Source organism: Vipera berus (assembly GCF_964194415.1).
Source record: "Vipera berus genome assembly, chromosome: 3".
NCBI lineage: Eukaryota > Metazoa > Chordata > Lepidosauria > Squamata > Viperidae > Vipera > Vipera berus.
In genome coordinates this window covers 150,482,967-150,505,405 of record NC_138204.1, presented here as the reverse complement: position 1 = coordinate 150,505,405, position 22,439 = coordinate 150,482,967, and the positions used below count along the sequence as shown (strand labels likewise).

At 39.6% G+C, this 22,439-nt stretch overlaps 1 protein-coding gene and 1 long non-coding RNA gene across 2 annotated transcripts in view; one reads left to right on the top strand and one right to left on the bottom strand.

Moving 5' to 3' along the window:
- Positions 1-7,898, top strand: part of LOC308664812 — a 22,654-nt gene extending 14,756 nt beyond the window's left edge. Inside the window, exons 2-4 of the long non-coding RNA XR_014025751.1 lie at positions 3,408-3,460; positions 5,082-5,134; positions 7,862-7,898. This is a non-coding gene — a long non-coding RNA (uncharacterized lncRNA). The remainder of the gene's footprint in view (positions 1-3,407; positions 3,461-5,081; positions 5,135-7,861) is intronic.
- MCUR1 (mitochondrial calcium uniporter regulator 1) lies at positions 1,895-22,439 on the bottom strand. The gene is made up of 9 exons (XM_081322329.1): positions 21,974-22,439; positions 16,225-16,323; positions 14,571-14,674; positions 13,357-13,458; positions 12,703-12,744; positions 8,755-8,826; positions 7,981-8,034; positions 5,574-5,688; positions 1,895-4,722 (listed from the first exon to the last, which is right to left on the bottom strand). Exons 1-9 carry the CDS (start codon positions 22,320-22,322, stop codon positions 4,667-4,669), a joined length of 993 nt encoding a protein of 330 aa, XP_081178455.1. The 5' UTR covers positions 22,323-22,439; the 3' UTR covers positions 1,895-4,666.

Below are 22,439 nucleotides of genomic sequence, written 5' to 3'. Positions count from 1 at the left end.
TTAAACTATGTGTTGAACTAAGAGTGGGTATGTAAGCTCCTAATTAACAACAAGTTGTCTTAGAGATTGCCTAAATTTTTTTTTATATACTCTTTTTATTTGAACTTTTATTTGAACTTAAGGATGATTTGGAACTGTGAGACATTTGGCGTGATACATGCAAGAACTATTTTTGATTATAGTTTAGTTTGGTCGGAGATTATTAAGATTAACAAAGATAAGCGCTTTTGGTGCGTAACTGAGAATTTGTTTGGAAATTAGAGAAAGGTGGGAGAATGCAAATAGCAGGTGAAAGTTTTTTCTTTTCCTTTTTTTTTTTGAAATTAATATGAATAAGGACTGGGATTAAGAAAATTTATTTTGAGTAAAGATCTTTTTCTGTTTTCCTCTTTTTCTTTTCTACTTTATTTGTAATATTAATATTGTTTGTACTCATTTTATATGAGCTAGAGAGAGATAGAATTTATAGTTTATTGTTGATAACATAGGGGTGTTTATGTTTGTTTTTTGATTTTATGCCCTGTATTTAGCTCTGGGAAGCCGGGGGGGGGGAGGAGGGAGTGGGGGAGAGGGATAGGGGTGGGGGAGGGGGGGATTAAAGTCAAAATGTATTGTAAAACTTTTTAAATAAAAAAAAGAACAGTGAGGAAGGGAGAGCAGGAGGGAGAGATGTTGCTTCCATCTCTGTTCCCTGCCAGCTTCCCACAAGAAAATTCAATGGGAATGCCAGCAGGAAATCAAGTCATTCCCACTCTCAATGCTTTTTTGCCTAGCTGTAGTCATTCTATGTCTATGTTTAGATAAGAAAATATCTCTGAAACAATAACCCAAGGGCACACGGATTGTTTAGTTCTTATAAAACTGAAAAGAACCTTACCTCTCTCCCCCCAAGAAATAAAGAATTGCATGACTTCTCAGTAAGATAGCATTGTAGTTCATCTCTCTTATTACAAGTAAATATGCAGAACAATTTCAAACCAAGTATTTAAACTCAAAGTTACAAGATTTAAAATGGCAATATGCCCAGACTCATTATTGTGAAGTTGCTAAGAGTAGAGGCAAGAAAAAAATCATGTACCTTTACAGTGAGGCTTTTCTTTCCCTCACCCTGGGCAGATTCACACTTCTCCCTTAACAATTGCTATGAAATGAAACACAAACCTATCCATCAACTGATTTCAACAATAAAGGTCTCTGCATCCATGGGGTTATCAAATCTGTGAATCTGATCTTGATGATTGTTGGAGGTAATTGCTGGAAAGCACATAAAAGATTGTAGTTGTATTGATCCAATGAGTTCAGGCTCTTAATCTTATTTTATCTGAGACTTCTTTGGTGAAACTAGGATAGATTGATACTTTAGTTTGGCTAGAACTCCACTTCAATAGAAATTTTTATCAATTCCTGGCAAAATATACATACTGTAGTGTCATGGTTGACTAGCTACGCAGCCCTGCTCGCAACCAGTCAACAGTAATGGAGGTTGGGGGGAAGGCATTGGAATGTAAAGGGAGGTTTGGGAGGGAACTCTGGAATGCAAGTGTGCAGCTTGGAAGCACGAGACAGACCTAAACCCCAAAGTCATCAATTGGGAATGTCCAAGGCAGACAGGCTGTTTCCAAAATAAAGCAAGTGCAACTAATTGATGGACATTGGAAATGGGAGGGTCAGGGGAGAAAAGGAAAAGTTTCCCTATACTGTTTGCGCACGAAAATGTCCAAACTGCTATGCTACTTCTGTACCCATATGGCTTTTTTTCTATTGGAGAAAAAAATGTCTCAGGAGTTTCTTTTGCTGTTTAATGCAGTGGGATGGTTTATACATAGAATCTCATCTCTCGTGGTAATATGAAAGAAATGTACAATAATGATATTGGTACTAGCTTCAGCATTTTGCCTCATTAGAGAAATTTTAAACACATGTTCAAACCTGGAAAGTCTGTTCCTAAAAAGGGGAGCTTTCTGAAAAATATCTTCCATAAATATGGCCAAGTTTATAGAATAGGAATCAAATATATATTTATTTCATTCTTATCTCCTGAAGTTGCCTGAGAGAAATTTCAGTTAGGCCAAGAGCCACTGGTACAATTAATGAAAGAACCCCACCTTCACCTGCTATCTGTCTAACTGTAAGTTAAATCATTTTAGATTAAATATGTATTTTCCCACCTGATGCTCTCTAGAAATGAGAGCTTTCAGAATTTTTTATATAAATAGCTTTGTCCTGAATTTAATCTATATACTGGACTGGACTGAAAACAGAATAAATAGAATGCATTTCTGCATAAAACATTGCTAGTTTCCAATTTCATGTATATTGATCCTAGAATGAAAACAATACTATCAATAATACCCATTTTAAAATGTATTTGCTACACTGAGACTACATTTTGTGCTCAAAGAAAGGAGGAGATAACAGCAGCAATATAATTTTCTCATGGTAGTACATAATTTGAGGGACAATAAAGTTGTCCTGAATAATTTGTTATTTAAAGCACTTACTCCACATAGAAGTTTTCTGACACTTTATATCCCAATAAATTTTGTGCCATGATAGAAAACCAGATAACTTTAATTCCCTTTTTTTCCCCTTGGGTCTTTACTGATTAGGATTACATTTAGTTTCCATTAAAATTATTCAAATAGGAAATTTCAAGAAGACAACCCTAGAAATGGTATATAAATATTTCAAATCTCTCTCTCTCTCTATCTATGTACATTTATTTAGAAAGACACTGTCACATTTATTTAGAAAGAAAAACCACTAATAAGGTACAATTTAGCAAAAAACAAAATTTAGAAGTATCGATGGCATTTAAAAAATACAATTATGATGTTTTATAGTTAAAACTTAATCACAAAATATAACTGCCTGGTCTAAAAAGCAATAATAAACACATACCCACACAAACACAAAACGGGCTCACCAAATAGACCAACCTCAGGACTGGCAATGTTAACTATTTCAGATTATTTTATTATTTTATTTAGTGTAATCTAAGGTATCTATTTGTAAATGAATTTCTTTATAAAACATTATTTGCCACTAATTTGTGACAGTTTACATGTAAAGACTTTGGAACTGCTATTACAGAGAAGTAATTATACACGTAGCATAATAAAAAAAGGTCAAATGTATGTGGTAACCTATCTTGAAATGATATTTCATAATCCGTATTATTCAGTAAATCTTATTCATCAATATATTTCTTCTGAGTATTTTATATTTATAAAATTGATAAAAATAGTGTAACCACTCATCATCTTTATTTTAGGAAAATATTATTCAAGTCTCATCTTTATTCAAGTTAATTAAATGGATCATAATCAATGGCTATTTTGCTTGTCTAACAAAAGTCACAAAAGAAGGAAATAATTAAGTACGAACTAAAATTATTTTTGTTGCAGGATTATTTTGGTATCTGAGCTGAAAACAAGTATGCATTTTTTCCTCTTCTTTGGTAATAATAAAGTTACTATCAATTTACTGTTTTGTTATAAAAGTGATAACTTCCTTTAGGTTGCCAAAATTAACAATTAACCAATTGCTTATGTAAAACAAGCATTCTCCTCCACATTTCCTTAGAAGAAATGTGCCTATGGATATATATACTTGGTTTAAATTTTGGGGTAGCTTGTTCACATAATTTTCCAGTCTGCAAATGACTATTCTTTTGATTACATGAGAATTTATTTTCAGGTAATTTGTGGTATTTGGTATCTTCTAGCTGCAACTGCCAATACTATTTTCTACTTAGGAGTTTTCTCTTTAAAGAACTTCTTATAAGTGCTCAACTGCAGATAAATTTGGTCACTGATTTATATTTACTGTTATTCTAGAAATATTGAAAAATCTCAAATTTAGGCTACAACCTTGTAATCATTGGCTGAGAGTAAACCCGATTAACCTTTTTTTAAAATTAGGTTTATGACTGTGTTGGTAGCCTTTTATTATTTTATTAAGAAAAAAAATGCCTTGTTTCTCAGTTGTTTCCCTAATATAAAAATACTGGAAGTAAAACTTTAAAAATTAAACTTTTGCAAAGTTTTTGCTTCCATTATTTTCATATTAAGGAACGAGCTAAGATTTTGTCTACTATTCTTTTGACATTTTGTTATCAGCACAATCTTTTCACAACAGTTGCTTATAAAACATTTTTAGTTGGACAGAGATTTATTAACAATAGATGACAATGGAAACATCCATTACATACATCAACAAGAAATCTTTAGAATCCTGGTTATCAATACAAAGGAAGTAAACCATGACATAATTCAAGAATTTCTAGTTCTGAAGGAACATGATAAATAAAGGCAATTGGATTATTTTATCCCCTCTCACTTAGTATTAATGCTTGTTGTTATACCACTAATCTTCTTCTAACTTAAAACTTGCATTTGATACATGAAGTAGGTATTCTAAATGCTACCTTTTTAGGATCATAATATCCTGGAGACATATAAACATTCAGTTCTCAGTGGAGATATTCTGTGCAAAATATGGCTGCCCATAACACAGGCAAGGTTTTGATACCCATATAGTTTTCAGGAGCCCATATGTAATTCTTTGATTACATTCTTCAGTGCAACAAATAAATTATTTCAGATGGAAATAACATGTTATTTTTTTACGTCAAACTAATACAATCCTTGAAAATAATGTTTCATTATATCCATAAACGGTAAAATCCGAGTGCTACTGTAAGGCACGTAAATACTGAACCTAGATGAAGAAAGGGAGAAAAAAATATATACATAAGGATTTCTAGGTATAAAAATAAGTTTACATATGATTAGGTTTTAGTCCTTTCAAAAATACAATTCTATCAACATTAAAATGTTCTAATATGTTACTAGAATTTTTAGCGTAGCGCAGCAATGTCCACCCGAATGGAGACGAAACGTTTGCAGCCAAATTGCCAAGTTTGGAGATCAAACCAAGAGCCCAACTACCAACCTGAGCTATTAATATTCAAACACATCTCTACTAGAATCTTACATGCAACTGTGTATTATTAGACAACGTGGAAACTAATGTTTTGCTAGGCTGTACATCATAGCCTATTATGTTTTGCCTTTCAGAGAATGAAGAAAATTGAAAAGACTAATAATCAAATAAAGGGAAGAAATACAAAGTAAGCAGGACTAGAGTAAAGATATTGTTTAAATTATTCTTTCAAGTTATTTATCACAATATTAAAAGTTTATGCTATTCAAATTTTATACACTGTTACATATATTAAATTAACTTTATGCTAATAATATGTGTTTTATAGATACTATCTGTTTTAGTAATTAAGCATCAAAAATGAAAGCTGTACTATGTAACTAGTAGGGAAAAGTTATTTGCGGCATCAAACACATAACCAATGTAGAGAAGAGATTATGCCACCAAAATATACTAATACAGATAAGAATCAGGGGCTGTATGTTCTAAACTAATATGTTAAACTAAACAGTTTCGGGTACCAACCAGAAACTATCATTTTTGACATAAATATTAAACATAAACATAAACTAATCAGGCAAATCAGGAAATTGACCAAGTATATATGTAGACAAAGGATAACTTACCAGCTAAATATTTGATGTTGTCAAGTTTGTGTGATTCAAGCATTGTTTTCAGACCTGCAACTTCAGTATCTATTTTCCTGTAAGTCTGTGTTAAAGCTCGATCTTGCTGGGCATGCTTAAAATAGAGAAAACATTTTTAAACAAATCTGTCAACATTAATACAGTTTTAAGCATTTTATTAAAATATTAGGCAAACATATCCCCAAAATAACACTGTAATTCTTTTATGTAACATGTTCTCTTATTTTATATACCATTTTAAAGGGAAGGAAAAATCTATTTTTGTTCTTAAATAATATGACATATGTGTGTATTACTACACAATGCTAATTGCTTATGTACAGTATTATAATCAGATTAAAATACTGTATTCTTCTTTCCCTGTCTGGCAATTAAAAATTCATTTTTAATAAAACTTATTCAAATATGTGTATATAGAGCAATACTATTTAAATAATTTCAGATTTAATATAAAAGTTGAATCAAATATCTTAATGTATATAGTATTAGGGTTATTTTAAATCTGTGAATGATATTTCATTTCAAACAGATTTAAACCTTCACCAACCTGAACCAATTCTCCATAATCTATCAAGTCTTCATACTGTTTTTGGAGATACACATCAGTTGGAGAAATTAAGCTTTGTAATATATAACAGGATTTACTAAGAACAAAAGGTTAAATTAGGGAAATATCTAAGGACTTTTCTTACTTCTAGATCAGGCATGTCAAACTCGCGATGTCATGTGACATCGTGCGACGTATCGCAACTTTTCCCCCATTGCCGGCAATAGGGTGGGCGTGGTTTTGGCATGACTCATCTGGCCCATAGGCCGGCAGTTTGACATGCCTGTTCTAGATGATATTAAAATTCTGAAATAGATACCAGTTTAAAGCTGATCTTTGCCATATATTATCATCCATCATTTTTGCGTAATTCATTTAATTTCCTAAAGCTTTAAAACCAAAAGCATTTCACTTTTATATTGCACTATAATTTTTCTAGTAATTCATGAAAGAATAAGAACCAGCTGTAATGGTCATAGTCGGGCAGTTTAGATAGCAACTTCATTATACCACAGCTTCGTCATCTGTTCAGTTGTGCTCCTTCCTGGGTCATTAAGCCCTACTCACAGTCAACCATTCTTTGGACACTTCCAGATTGGACTAGTGCACAGGTCGGCAACCCGCGGCTCCGGAGCCACATGCGGCTCTTTGAGCCATCTCCTGCGGCTCCCAGTCGCCCGGTGCGCGCGCACCTCTTCGAACGGGCAGTGGTGCGCGTGCACCTCTCCAAATGGAGAGTGGCAACGCCCGTTCCGAGAGGTACACCTTTCCGAAGGGCGGAGGTGCGCACGCACCTCTCCCAAACCTCCGCCGTCCCTTTCGGAGACCTGCCACGTTCGTCAAACATGGACGAACGCGGCAGCTGTGCAAACGGGACGGCGGCGGCTTGGGAAAGGTCCCAAGCCGCCGCCGTCCCGTTTGCACAGCTGCCGCGTTGGTCCATGTTTGACGAACGCGGCAGGTCTCCGAACGGGACGGCATGCACCTCTCCAAAGGGGAGACCCGTCGCCACACAGGTGCCTCCCATTTTGCGCATACGCAAAATGTTTTTTGCGCATGCGCGTGAGTGGATGCACGGGCGCACACTTTTTGTGGCTCCCACTTTTTTGTTTGTGTGATGGAACCGGTTCCGAGTGGCTCTTTTCCTTTTTCCGGTTGCCGACCCCTGCGTTCTACATGGGGCTGCCCTTGAAGATTTTCTGGAAACTACAGCTCATACAAATGCAGCAGCGCAGGCAGTTATGTGCACTTTTAGAGCAGCACATATTACACTTCTGTTCCGTGAGCTTTATTGGCTGCCAATTTGCTTGCAAGTCCAATTCAAGATCTGGTTTTAATGTTAATGCCCTTCGTGGCATGGATTATCTGAGGGACTGCCTCTCCCAGTTCTATCTGCCATCCATCTAGATCGGGTAGAGCAGGCATGTTGTGGGTCCCATTGGCTAGGGAGCTTCAAATCATAGGATAGGTGTCTTCTCTGCAACAGTACCTACCATATGGAGCATTCTTTCCCCCAACGAAAGCTCCATCCCTTTTGATATTATGAAAAGCCCTCAAGTCTTACTTATGTTGTGCAACTGCTCAGACGGCTCCATTGTTGAGGTGGCCATTTTTATTTTTTCCCCTCCTGTGGTTTGCATCTTTTGCTTTATGATATTATTAAAAATACATTTATAGTGTATATTGTTTGTTTTTATTTATTGTTCTTATCTGATTACAGGTTTGCTGCCCAGAGTTGCCTTTGACAAGAGGGGTGGCTATATTCATTTGACTAATTAAATAAGGATGTGTAAGAAAAGGACTTTTACTGTGATTAATAATTATATTTGTAATTCTTACCAATTCCACTATTTCTGTTCTCATTTTCAATATTTTTCTATCATTAAGTGAATACTGAAAAAGAAGAGTAGTTAATTATCTTCTGCTTCTAAAAAAAAGGGTCATCTTCCATTTGTGATTAATCGTCTTAAAATATCACTGCAGCTACAGTTTCTGGCTCTTCCACATTCTATTTTATCTTCTTTACTAACAATCATATGAATGAAATGCTATCTAAATACCATCAGTAAAGTTCCAAATGAAATACTTCTAAATTACATTGGCCTAGGGCAGGAGTAGGCAACCTCGGCTCTTTTATGACTCATGGACTTCAACTCCCAGAATTCCTGAGTCAGCATAGCTGACTCAAGAATTCTGAGAGTTGAAGTCCATGAGTCATAAAAGAGCCGAGGTTGCCTACCCCTGGCCTAGGGAAACCATAAATATCTTCCAAAATTTATTTTTAGCTATGTTTCTTGAACTCATTAAGCAGAATCTAAACTTAATTCTCATTAAGGAGAATCTAAACTCTGGAGCCAGTGAGGTTAAAATAATTTATTTCAAGTTCTATAAAAAAAAGGTTATCTAAAACTAATGTTTAAATTCATTTATTTAATTCATTTTAATCCATTTAATCTAATGGATTAAAACATTAGACAGGTGTCATCCTCACAATACTATTTGATCAAACAGTAACATAATTAAGAGAAGCTGCTTCACAGTTAACACAGAAGTACGTGTTACAGTATGACAGTATTTCTGAACAATCTTTATATAAAAGGAAAGCATACATACCAATTCTTTTACTCTGCTTTTTTCTAGATTGAAATCTAGCTTGCTATCTGTTCGCACTTTGGAAGTTTCATCCTAGAAAAAAATTGCATAGAACTAAACTGAATGCCTGTGTTCAGATTCTTTAATCAAGAAAGTAATACTATATTTAATCAACAGCCCTAAATGATTCCAGAAATATGTCATTTCTTTTATTACTCTACCAAACTCTCCTCCTGCTAGAGAAAACTAAATAAAAGCTTGAAAATGTTACTCAAAAAATGTTTACTCAAATGAATACTGCTCTTTATGTTACAACAAACCTCAACATAATTTATAAAAGGTGCCTTAAATTAGCTAAGTTCTGAAGGTCTGCAATACAGTCTTTCTGTTGCTATGATACAACATCTATTGAACACTATCACAGAAACATCTGTTAATGATTTACTTTTTCAACAGCAATGTTTCAGCACATAACCCAGTGCGAGAAACGCTTCTAATTTAGAATGTAAGGAAAGACTTTATTAGGCGTTTCCAAAAGCAGTACATAATAACGTCCTCAACTTACAACCACAATTGAGCCCAAAGTTTTTGTTGCTAAGCACAGAAATTATTGTTAGACAGTTAAGTGAGTCTGGCTCCATTTCACCTTTCTTGCCATAGTTGTTAAGTGAATCATTGCAATTGTCAAGTGATCACTTTGGTTATTGAGTGAATCTGGCTTTCCACTGACTTTGCTTGTCGGAGGGGCACAAAAGGTGATCACATGACCCCAGGACACTGCAACAGTCATGAATCAGCTGCCAAACTTCTGAATTTTGATCACATGACCATAGTGAAGTAGCAACATGATGTGTGAAAAATGGTCTGAAATCACTTCTTTCAGTATTGTAACTTCAAATGGTCACTAAGCAAACTGTTACAAGTTGAGGACTACTTTGAGAGTATGCAAGCAATCCTGTATCAACCTATTTAAAAATGTCTATTTTTTGCTGAAGATATTTTAATTACGGTAATTTTACTAGAATATTATTAAATATGATGCCTTGGTGGAGGCTTGGGAGAGGGCTGCCACCGAGGCACTTGACCGGGTTGTACCCTTGCAACCCCTGATCCGGCATAGATCCCGATGGGCTCCATGGTTTTCTGTGGAGCTACGGGAGATGAAACGTCGGAGACGGAGTCTGGAGAGCTGTTAGAGATCCAGCCGGTCTGAATCTGACCGATTGCGAATAAGATCTTTTACTAGGTCTTATCTCGCAGCGATGAGGATGGCGAAGTCTAATTACTTTGCCGCTCTCATCGCGTCCGCAGATAATTGCCCGGCCGCCCTGTTTAGGGTAACTCGTTCCCTCCTTTCTCAGGAGGTGAGGGAGGAGCCCTTGCAGGGGCGGGCCGAGGAGTTTAGCCAGCATCTGGCGGACAAAATCACTCAGATTCAGACCGGTTTGGACTCTGACTGGGCAGAGTCTGACGGGGAAGAATCGAGCGGTCTTGAGAGTATTATCTGGACTGAGTTTGATCCTGTGCCTCCCGAGGAGGTGGACAGGATTATGGGGAGGCTGAGCTCTACCACCTGTTTATTGGACCCGTGCCCTTCTTGGCTCATTTATTCAGCTCGGGAGCAGACACGAGGCTGGTTCCAGGCAGTGATATCTGCTTCTTTGAGCGAGGGTGTCTTTCCCGCCGCCTTGAAGGAAGCGGTGGTGAGACCTCTTCTCAAGAAGCCTGCCCTGGATCCAGCTATTTTGAATAACTATCGTCCAGTCTCCAATCTTCGCTTTTTAGTGAAGGTTGTTGAGAGTGTGGTGGCGCATCAGCTTCCTCTGTTCCTGGAGGAAACTGATTATCTTGACCCGTACCAATCGGGTTTCAGGCCCGGGTACAGCACGGAGACGGCATTGGTCACGCTGAGAATGATCTCTGGCGGGCTCGGGACAGGGGTTGTTCCTCTGTCCTAGTCCTATTAGATCTCTCAGCGGCTTTTGATACCATCGACCATGGTATCCTACTGCGACGTCTCAGGGGGTTGGGAGTGGGGGGCACTGTTTTGCAGTGGTTCTCCTCCTACCTCTTGGGCCGTTCGCAGTCGGTGTTGACGGGAGGGCAGAGGTCCGCCCCGAGGTCTCTCGTTTGTGGAGTTCCTCAGGGGTCGGTCCTCTCTCCCCTCCTGTTCAATATCTATATGAAGCCGCTGGGTGAGATCATTCGTGGTTTTGGGGTGGGGTATCATCAGTATGCTGATGACACCCAACTTTTTCTTTCCACCCCAAACCAACTCAGTGATGCCCTCGACGTGATGTCCCGTTGCCTGGAGGCGGTTCGGGTTTGGATGAGGAGAAACAGGCTCAGACTCAATCCTGCCAACACTGAGTGGCTGTGCGTACAGGCATCTTGAGTGAACCATTCTATTCCATCTTTAATGATGGGGGGGTGAGCTGTTACCCCCCGTCGATAGGGCTCGCAACTTGGGTGTCCTCCTGGATTCGCGGCTCAGCCTTGAAGATCATATAGGAGCTGTGACCAGGGGGGCTTTTGCCCAGGTTCGCCTGGTGCGCCAGTTGCGGCCCTATCTGGACTGAGATGCCTTGCGCACGGTCACTCATGCGCTTGTGACCTCCCAGTTAGACTACTGCAATGCTCTCTACATGGGGCTGCCCTTGATGACCACTCGGAGGCTTCAACTGGTGCAGAATGCAGCCGCGCGAGTTGTGATGGGGGCCTCCCGATACTCCCATATAACACCTCTGCTCCGTGAGCTGCATTGGCTTCCGGTTGCCCTCCGGGTGAGATTCAAGGTGCTGGTGATGACCTATAAAGCCCTAAATGGCTTGGGTCCGGGATATCTGAGGGAACACCTGCTGCCGGCATCAAGTTCCCTTCGTCCTGTGCGCTCCCACAGGGAGGGCCTTCTCAGGGTGCCGCCGGGCAACACCCAGGGGGAGGGCCTTCTCTGTGGGCGCGCCTGCCTTCTGGAACCAGTTACCCGTAGAGCTTAGGACTGCCCCTGATTTTCGTTCGTTCCGCTGGGACCTGAAGACCTGGCTCTTTGAGCTTTCCGGCCAGGACTGAGGATTTTTTAATTTTTTAACTTATTGTAATTGGGTTTTTAATCAGAGATATACGGGTTTTAGATTTTAATCAAGGAAAATTTAATCTATTTTAATTGCTATTAATTTTTGTATTGTAATGTTGTTTTAATTGCCTTGTGAACCGCCCTGGGTCCTACGGGAGAAGGGCGGTATATAAGTTTAATAAATATAAATATAATATAAATATATTCTTATTACTGAGATTCTTTTGGCACTGTTTCCTATGGATTAGTTTATTACAGATGAAAAGCAAATGAAGCGGTTCCACTTTATGTAGACAACTTATTTTGATAACAAAGTCCCAGCCCTCTTCTTAAATTTGGGGCTTGGTAAATTTTCCCAGCAATTTATTGGTGCTGCCAGGGCACAGCCCAAAAGATGCAAGATAGAACAAAGCCTTACATCAGTATTTCTAAGGTTCCATGTACAGATTGTTAGTATAAGTGCATGAGATATGTATATCATATGTATTTTAAGTTATGTATCATAAAGTTTATATATTTTAAGTCAACATGTAATTTCATTATCATTCTGATTTGTAAGATCAAAAGCAATAAATCCTTTCTAGACTAATGCAGGATTTTTGTATTTAACGGTGTTTAAACTATCTGTGTTTATAGAAACTTATTCCTTGTTGATGGGTTAAGCAGATATGCTGGATTTTGACAATGCAGCTAATGTGTTGGTTCTTACCAAGTGCTTGCAATTTTAGAATATAATCCTATACCTATTCATTCAGAAGTAAGAGCAGTAGAGCCCAATGGCATTTGCTCCTATATAAGTGGACCCAGAGTGAAATTATAAAGTAACTTCTTACAGAAAGTACGGTAGATAATTATTTTATATTCTGAAGTTGCATTTTGAAAACAGTGTAACTTACCATTACTTGCTTTTTTAGCTGCTGAAGTTCAAGTTTTATTTTCTTTGCATAAAAAAAAGAATATGCTTACTTAAAACACCAGACAAAAAAGTAGTGAAGCATGTAGCAAATACATATTTTAAGCTACAGTCAACTCAGTTTGATAATGAGGTAGAAGAGGGGAACTCATTTAAGTACATTAAGTACTATATATGCCTGTATATGGATATATTCAATAAGCATCTACTGGATATTCCTGTACAGTGCTGAACTGAATGTAGCAAGCATATTGATCTTATTAAAGCTTTCACAAATACAAACATAAAGGTGAAAAGGGGAAGTTAAAAACCAAGATTTCCAGTTTTACAGAAACTGTATTTCTTTATATTTTTGTTAGATGTGACTTCAAAATTACAATGAAATAGGCACGAACACAGCACATTTCTTTTATCTTCTACTCTCAGTGTGATTAAATACAAAACCCCTATCAATTGTTTGGTGTCAGTGATTTTATTTAGTACAAGGTTTCTACCTTAAAACTGAAAACAGAAGTCTTTCCTTAACTTCTAGATGGTAGCTAATATTAAACTGATTCAACATATTTTGGGCTACCACTAAAATTTCATCCATATACATTCAAAAAAATAGGCAATACATTTTTTTTAAAAAAAATACCTCATTTTCTGCTCGGAGTGCTGAAAATTCACTCTTTTCCAAAATAATCATATCCTTTTTTACAACACCAATATGAGACATTATCTGCTGAACAGCAATTTCCTTTGGAGCAAAACAAAAAGAGTTTCTTAAGGCCATCGGTACAACCAGTGCTGAGATATCATCCTCAATGTTCATTCTCAGGACTGCCCCCGACCTTCGCTCATTTCGGCGGGACTTGAAAACCTGGTTCTTCGAGCCGTTTGGCCCAGACTGAGGGGTTTTAATTTAATTTAATTTAATTGGTTTTTAGTTTTATTTCAGGGACTGTAATTTAATTAATAGTTTTAATTGATTTTAATTTTGTATGCTATGTATTTTAATTTTCCCTGTAAACCGCCCTGAGTCCTACGGGAATAGGGCGGTATATAAATTTAAATAATAATAATAATAATAATAATTCTAGCTAAAATGTCTATGCAATATTATGTAGATTATATAATATATAATTTAATACAATATATGATTAAGCAAATATAAGCATGGTACCTGCTATATGCAGAGAAGTCCCACTAGACTTAATTTTTTTAAAAAAAATCTTTACTTATCCTGCCCAGTTTCCATGGTACAAAAAAGGAATGCTAGATGAGATCATATATAGTAAGGTAGTTTAGAGATTTTATGATGCAGGACTATTTAAGCTATGAATAGACAACTAGGTTCCTGTAGTGTACATGTTTGTACAACTCTTTGCCTATTATAATTGCTTGAGATTCAAAGGCAAAAATATGTTTTGGCACCTGCTGACGTGCTTACATGATCTGTCTGTTACTACTTAAAATAGTTCTGTCTTTTCTTGGGAATGGCAGGTGCATTCTGCAGTTTTAGTGTGATCCCCAAAAATGTTCATTTGATTTGAAGAGTTGTAAGACAGATGCCATATGCATGTCCCCACACTCACCTTGGACTCATGAAGAAGCATTAACTTTGAAGGTAAATATAAGAACCCATGCAAAATAAGCCCATATCAGCAAATATTGAATGCTTTTGCATGGTTTATGAATAGACAGAGATCATACTGTTTAGCACAGACGTATTTTATATATTTACTTTCCCACACATTTTATGTTAATAGCACTATCAAAACCAGTTATTATAACTAAATTTCTATAACTTTAGACGGATTTAATCTGAGTCCACCCTGGTAAATATTATATATTAAATACATTCTCAACCTGTTGCATTTTGGTGACCATGTCTTTGTGTATCATATCCATATTGTTTTTCATAATGTTCATTAAAGCAGACACAATGATCTCAGATTGCTGAGTGGTGAATCCTAAAACAATATAAAACATTATTATTTGCTACATACATATTGATTCAACAAGCATAATCATAAAAACAAGAGTTTCAATAATAATTTGGTGAGCAGAAAAAATCCATCTCTTCCCATATATTATCATTAAAGATCATGTAACCCTAAATAATGAGGCGGAATTCTTAAATTTTTTAGGGACTATGAAGATTTAATGTGCTTCACAAATCTACACCCCTTGCAGTGCACTCTTACACATTTTATACAGAACCCGGTTTGTACGTTAAATGAAAAATGTCTTTTGCTTCAAATACAAACTATAGCAATTTGGACGTTTTGTTGGAAGCTTTGTTTTGTTGAACTTACTACTTACAGAAACAAACCTAGCTGGATTGATTTTAAGAAGGATGTAGGGCAAATCTGATTGGTGTTGTACCCTTTCCTCCCTCCTTTTCTGCATGGCTAGTGTGTCTGCTCCATATTGCAATGGCCTTAACGATGCCCTGCAAGACCTTTTCCACCAGCCAGCCAGCCAGCCAGCCCACCCATCTTCTTAATACCTTCCTTTCTTTGCCTCCCCTCAGCTGCTACCAATGTACTGGCTTCTGCTTTTAGTCCTTAAGCCAATGATCTTAACATCTCCCAGCACTAAGTACGTATCTCCCTGGCACCCAAACTTCTCAACATCTTACCTTCCCTCTATGCCCTGCCTTCACTTAAAAAGGTAAAGGTTCCCCTGCACATGCATGCTAGTCATTTCCGACTCTAGGGGCCGGTGCTCATCTCCGTTTCAAAGCCGAAGAGCCAGTGTTTGTCCAAGGACATCTCCGTGGTCATGTGGCCGGCATGACTAGACGCCAAAGGCGCACGGAACGCTGTTACCTTCCCACCGTAGTGGTCCCTATTTTTCTACTTTCATTTTTACGTGCTTTCGAACTGCTAGGTTGGCAGAAGCTGGGACGAGTAACAGGTGCTCACTCTGTTACGCGGCACTCGGGATTCGACCCGCCAAACTGCCGACCTTCTGATCGACAAGCTCAGCGTCCTAACCCCGTCCCTCTTGCCTTCACTTAGCCACTGCCAAATTATGGCCTTTGCACTGGTTTTTAATGTTTTCAAATGTTCCCAGTGGCACACTGCACTTTGCGTATGGAACATCTAAAACTGATATGTATGTATAATGTTTGAAAAAAAAGCCCTATATATAAGTCTTGCATTATTATAAGAGGTAACTAGTGAGAAGATAGTATCTTAGCAATGAAATACTTGTATGACTTATGTATATGAATGTTTAACAGCATTACTTTCAAAATACAGAAATGGACAGAAAATGAAATCTAGTTCTAATATGTAACTAATATGCAGCTGTGTAATATCATTAAAACTACCTCCCCCAAAAACTCATACTTACTGTTACAGTGACATAAATACACTACAACTAAATACAAATGGCAGCTAACTTACTTCAAAAATGCATACAAAATAGTATTTATGTAAGAGGTTATTTCTGAAGAGATACAGAATAACAAAACTGTTATTGTTATTCACATTGTAGAATATATATTCATTACCATTTTCTTCCAAGAGGCATACAAAGGCGTGGGTATCAAAATAAAGTGTTCTACTTCCCAGTGGTGAACCTCTACGTTTGCTGTTTTCAAACTGCAGAGCTGATGTAAAAAAAAAAGCTTTAATATAAAACAAGTTACTGTTTTCTCTTTTACAGTAAAGAAATAGTGTATTTCAGCTTTAAATAGATGGGATATGTTTTCTGTAACTACGGCTTCCACCAATTAAAACATTTATGTCTATTTTTAACCAAAAATGGAGTGGAATTTTTATAATTCTCATTCCTTCTTCCTTAAACAGTTAACTGCAAACATGAAAATAATAATAATAATAATAATAATAATAATAATAATAATAATAATAATAATAATAATAATAATAATAATAATAATAAGAAGAAGAAGAAGAAGAAGAAGAAGAAGAAGAAGAAGAAGAAGAAGAAGAAGAAGAAGAAGAAGAAGAAGTTGTTGTTGGAAGGGACCTTGGAGGTCATCTAGTCCAACCCCCTGCTCAGGCAGGAAACCCTATTCACCACTTCTGGAGGCAGGTTGTTCCACTGGTTAGTTGTTCTAACTGTCAGGAAGTTTCTCCTTAGTTCTAGGTTACTTCTCTCCTTGACTAGTTTCCATCCATTGCTTCTTGTCCTGCCTTTAGGTGCTTTGGAGAATAGCTTGACTCCCTCTTCTTTGTGGCAGCCCCTGAGATATTGGAACACTGCTATCATGTCACCCCTCACCCTTCTCTTCATTAAACTACACATACCCAATTCCAGCAACCATTCCCTATATAATGATAAATATAATGATGTTTGTTTGTTTGTTTGTTTGTTTGTTTATTTATTTATTTATTTATTATTGGGACTTATATGCTGCCCTATCTCCCGAAGGACTCAGGACGGCTAACAACAATAACATACAATAAATACAGAAGTTAAGATAAAATTAAAATTAAAGGCCTCTGTACAATAAATTAAAATTAAAATAAATTAAAAATTAGAGTTAAAAAATTAAAAACATAATTAAAATCCCTGTCAGTCCAGGTCAGCCAGGTGGAAAAGGAGTGTTTTGAGGCCACGGCGAAAGGACTGGAGATCTGGAGCCATCCGAAGCTCAAGTGGGAGCTGGTTCCACAGGGCTGGCGCTCCCACAGAGAAGGCTCTTCCCCTGGGGGTCACCAGCCGACATTGTCTAGCCGACGGTACCCTGAGAAGGCCTTCTCTGTGTGAGCGTACTGGGCGATGGGAATTCGTTCCCGGCAGCAGATGGTCTTGCAAGTATCCCGGGCCTAAGCCATGTAGGGCTTTAAAGGTAAGTACCAGCACCTTAAATCTCACCCGGAGGGCAACCGGTAACTAATGCAGCTCACGCAGGAGGGGTGTAATATGGGAGTATCGGGGTGCTCCCATCACTACCCGTGCAGTCGCACTCTGCACCAGCTGAAGCCTCCGGGTGGTCTTTAAGGGCAGCCCCATGTAGAGAGCATTGCAGTAATCTATAGGAGAGGTAACGAGTGCGTGGGTGACTGTGAGTAGGGCATCTCGGTCCAGAAAGGGGCGCAACTGGCGTACCAGGCGAATCTGGGCAAATGCCCCCCTAGCCACAACTCCAATATGATCTTCAAAACTGAGTTGTGAATCCAGGAGGACGCCTAGATTGCGTGCTCTATCAACGGGAGGTAACATCTCTCCTCCTATAACCAAAGATGGAACCTCTTGGACTAAACGAGATGCCGGTACGTAAAGCCACTCAGTCTTGGCTGGGTTGAGCCGGAGCCTGTTCTTTCCCATCCAAATCTGTACCGCTTCCAGGCAACGGGACATCACATCGAGGGCATCACTGGGTTGGTTCGGGGTGGAGATGAAAAGCTGGGTATCATCAGCATATTGATGATACCTCACCCCGAAGCCACGGATGATCTCTCCCAGCGGCTTCATATAGATATTGAACAGGAGGGGCGAGAGTACCGTCCCCTGAGGCACCCCACAACTAAGGGGCCTAGGGGTTGACCTCTGCCCCCCTGCCAACACCATCTGCGAACGGCCGGAGAGGTAGGAGGAGAAGCACTGCAGAATGGTGCCTCCCACTCCCAACTCAAGTCGACGCAGCAAGATACTGTGGTCGATGGTATCAAAAGCCGCTGAGAGATCTAATAGGACCAGGACAGAGGAATAACCCCTATCTCGGGCCCGCCAGAGATCATTCACCAGCGCGACCAATGCTGTCTCCGTGCTATACCCGGGCCTGAAACCCGATTGGTACGGATCCAGATACTCAGTTTCCTCTAGAACCAAAGGGAGCTGCCGTGCCACCACGCACTCAACGACCTTCGCAAGAAAGCAAAGTTTGGAAACAGGACGGAAGTTATTTAAAATAGCTGGATCCAATGCAGGTTTCTTAAGGAGGGGCCTTACCACCGCCTTTTTCAAGGCGGCAGGGAAGTACCCTTCACTTAGTGAGGCATTGATAACTGCTAGGATCCAGCCTCGTGTAACCTCCCGAGAGGCATAGACCAGCCAGGAGGGACACTGGTCCAATAAACACGTGGCGGCACTTAATTTCCCCATGATCCTGTCCACTTCATCCGGAGTCACAGGATCAAACTCTTCCCAAGTGTTCTCGGCCAAACTCATCGTTTTCCTCTTGTCAGATACTGCCCAGTCAGAGTCCAGACCAGCCCGAATCTGAGCAATTTTGTCCACTAGATATTTACTAAATTCCTCGGCCCGTCCTTGTAAGGGGTCTTCTCCCGTCCCTTGATTTAAAAGGGAGCGGGCCACCCTAAACAGGGCGGCCGGGCGGTTATCTGCAGACGCAATAAGGGTGGTGAAGTAAGCGTGCTTTGCCACCTCCATTGCCACAAGATAAGATCTAGAAAAGGATCTTAACTGTGTTCGGTCAGACTCGGACCGACTGGTTCTCCACATGCTCTCTAGGCCCCTTCTCCGGCGTTTCATCTCCCGCAGGTCCTTGGAGAACCAAGGAGCGAGCCAGGACCTACGCCGGGTCAGAGGCCGCAAAGGCACAACGCGGTCGAGAGCCTCCGAGGCAGCCTGTTGCCAGGCATTAACTAAGGACTCGACCGGGCTGTGGGAGAGGGAGGTAGGAATCAATCCAAGCGCCATCTGGAACTTATCTGGGTCCATCAGGCGCCTGGGGCGGAACCATCTGGTCGGTTCTGCCTCCTGACAGCAGGGGGTGACGTGACGGAGGCCCAACCGCAGGAGATAATGGTCTGTCCATGAAAGGGGTTGAGATGTTGGAGTAACCCCCCCCCAGACCATTAAGCCACTGCCCAGAGATAAAAATAAGATCAGGTGTGTTTCCCCCCTCGTGAGTCGGGTCCTGAATAATTTGGGTCAGGTCCATGGCCATCATGGAAGCCATGAACTCTCGGGCCACCTCCGATGTACCGCCCAGGGAAGGCAGATTAAAATCTTCCAGAACCATAAGTCTGGGAAATTCAACCGCCAATCCCGAGAGGGCGTCAAGTAGCCTGGGCAGAGCCGTTGCTATGCAGCTTGGAGAGAGGTATGCAAGTAGCAGGCCCAACTGACCACCAGGACCCCACCTTAAGAGGAGGGACTCACATCCGTCTATCTGAGGGGCAGTGGCCTCCCATGGACGGAGGGTCTCTCTAATAATGACCGCCACGCCACCTCCCCTACCCTGAGCCCGAGGTTGATGTAGCACACGGAAACCTGGAGGGCATAGATCAATCAGAGGGACCCCTCCCTCTGGGCCCAACCAAGTTTCCGTGATGCATGCCAGGTCTGCGTCTTCCTCCTCGATCAAATCATGGATGAGGGGAGCTTTATTCACAACAGACCTTTTTTTTGTACAACAATCATTTAATTAAAAGTGTTTTAACATCAAATTCAGCCCATTACACTTTAAACATTTAACCAATTTCACATAGATTAAAATGAAGTACATTCCTAAATGTGCTTTGTTTTAATCCATGTGATCTGAAAGGACTTAGCTTTGTTAGATGCTGTTTTCCAAAGGCCACTTCTTAAGGATGGGGGAAAGGTGACTTTTCAACAGAGCTCACGGCAGTTGTCTTTCTTCAAAGTGCAAGTCATTATAATAATTATACAGTGTTTGTTGGTCTCTGGTCTCCTTTACTATCTACCAAGATGATATTGTATTGTGACTCTGGCTAGACTTGGTCTGGTGTGCCTGCCTTCTGTCTTCTCCTCCTTCCTTCTATGGCCCAAGGATTTCATCTAAATTCTCATGGACAATTTATCATTTCTAAGATAAACTGCCAATTCTTATGGAACTTGAAACAGTAACAGCTGATTACATTTCTTTTGCTATTGCTTTATTGTTCATTTGAATTTTTGAATTTTTAAATTGTATTTTTTAATTAATACACATTTTCATTAATTATTTTAAGCCACTTTAATTGCAATTTTAATTATTTTAAGCCACTGCTTTGTTTCTTTTAATAGGAAACAGAATACAAATATTTTAATCAAATTATAGTGTAAATTGTTGTGGGATGCAATCCATTTCATCAAATCCTTAAATAATTAGTGTGAAAATTAGACTAATAGTGTAATTTAGATAACTTCTAAATCTGGTCAGCTTGGCTCACCTAGTATGATATAGGATGGTAGATGTTCTGTGCAAACACCCAGAGCCAATAAGATACTTTTTCCTCTAAGTCCTTTCTACCTTCTAAAGATATTCAAAGGAAAATCCTGCTAGCTAAGGGAAGGTTGTTTCCTTTATAATTTGTGACCATGCGTGTATATGGGGGGGGAGGCACATATTATGGAGTTTGTGGAATTAAACCTTTGCTTTTTTAAAAAAATTATTTACTGCTTTTCATTTTTAACTCTATTTTTTTTTAAAAAAATCTTGTAATAATGATGGCTGGCTGAAGAGTCTCCCAACAATTTGTGGTATTTTTGTTTGTACTTGCTCGAGTTTATTTTTTTGTTCCATAATAGGTTCTCATATGCTAAATCAAACAAAAAATGTAGGGCTTCTAGATTTGTGTGGCTCAGACTATCATTATCTTTCCACTTTGTACTTTTGATTGTGTGACATTACTTACTGCTTAAAATTACTCTTGCTTCTTATAATCTGCTACCAGTTCTGCAGAGTTGGGATACTATCTTAAATGCTTATTTACTTATTTAGTTAATACAGCATACAATCATCAAATCACGATTGGTTATTTACACAGAAGTAGTCAAGTCTCTAAAATGATACAATACCTAAATATTAATATAGGAAACTATACAGCATACGGTTGATATATTAAATTTTATATATATATAATCCTTTGTTACTGTAACTCAGACCTTTATCATTTCTCACCTAAACGATGTGATCTATTCTATACCACTCAGAACCAAACCAAACTGACACCTTCCAAACGTTTCACGTTATAGTACAGACTCCATGAACTCTGATACTCACTAATGGGAGCGAGTGGGGGAAGTGAAAATCGAAAACATGGAAAGAGTATCGGCTTAACTCAGGGGTCTTCAAACCTGGCCCTTTTATGACTTGTGGACTTCAACTCCCAGAATTCCTCAGCCAGGCACGCTGGCTGAGGAATTCTGGGAGTTGAAGTTCACAAGTCATAAAAGGGCCAGGTTTGAAGACCCCTGGCTTAACTACTCCGGAGTAGAATAGTAGTGTAACTGTGGCCCGGAAAACAGCTGTGTTTTTTTTCATTCCCCAAGTAATCAGAGAAACGACGTAGATTCCACTCCCTCCAACCTGCCCGTCTCACCTCGTCCTTCCACCGCTCGGCAGCGACTCCCGTTCAGGCTGAGGAAGCGGATCCCGACCGCAGGCGAAGGGACGCCTTCGGCACGCGACAAGGAAGAGGCGCGCGCCTCAGAGCACGGCTGCCCGTCCGGGCTGACTCCCGCCGCCCGCCCGGGCGCTCCGAAAGCCCTCCTCGCGAGGCCGCTCATCCGCTTCTGATCTCCTAGGCAACGGCCAGGAAAAGGGGAGCGCGCGACGCCGAAAGGCGAAGCGCCTACTACGCGAAGAAGGACGGCGGGTTCTCCCTGAACGAGGAAGAAGCCTTTCTGCCCGTTCACCACGATGGCGGCAGCGGCCAGACTTCTGACCATCCCTGCTTTTGCTTTTCACGACGCGACGGAGTCGTTCGCTTTGCTTCTTCGCGCCCGGAGGTCGACCAGTTGCTCCTCGAAAGGCGCTCAGTTTCCGCGGTTTGCTAAATTCCGGCA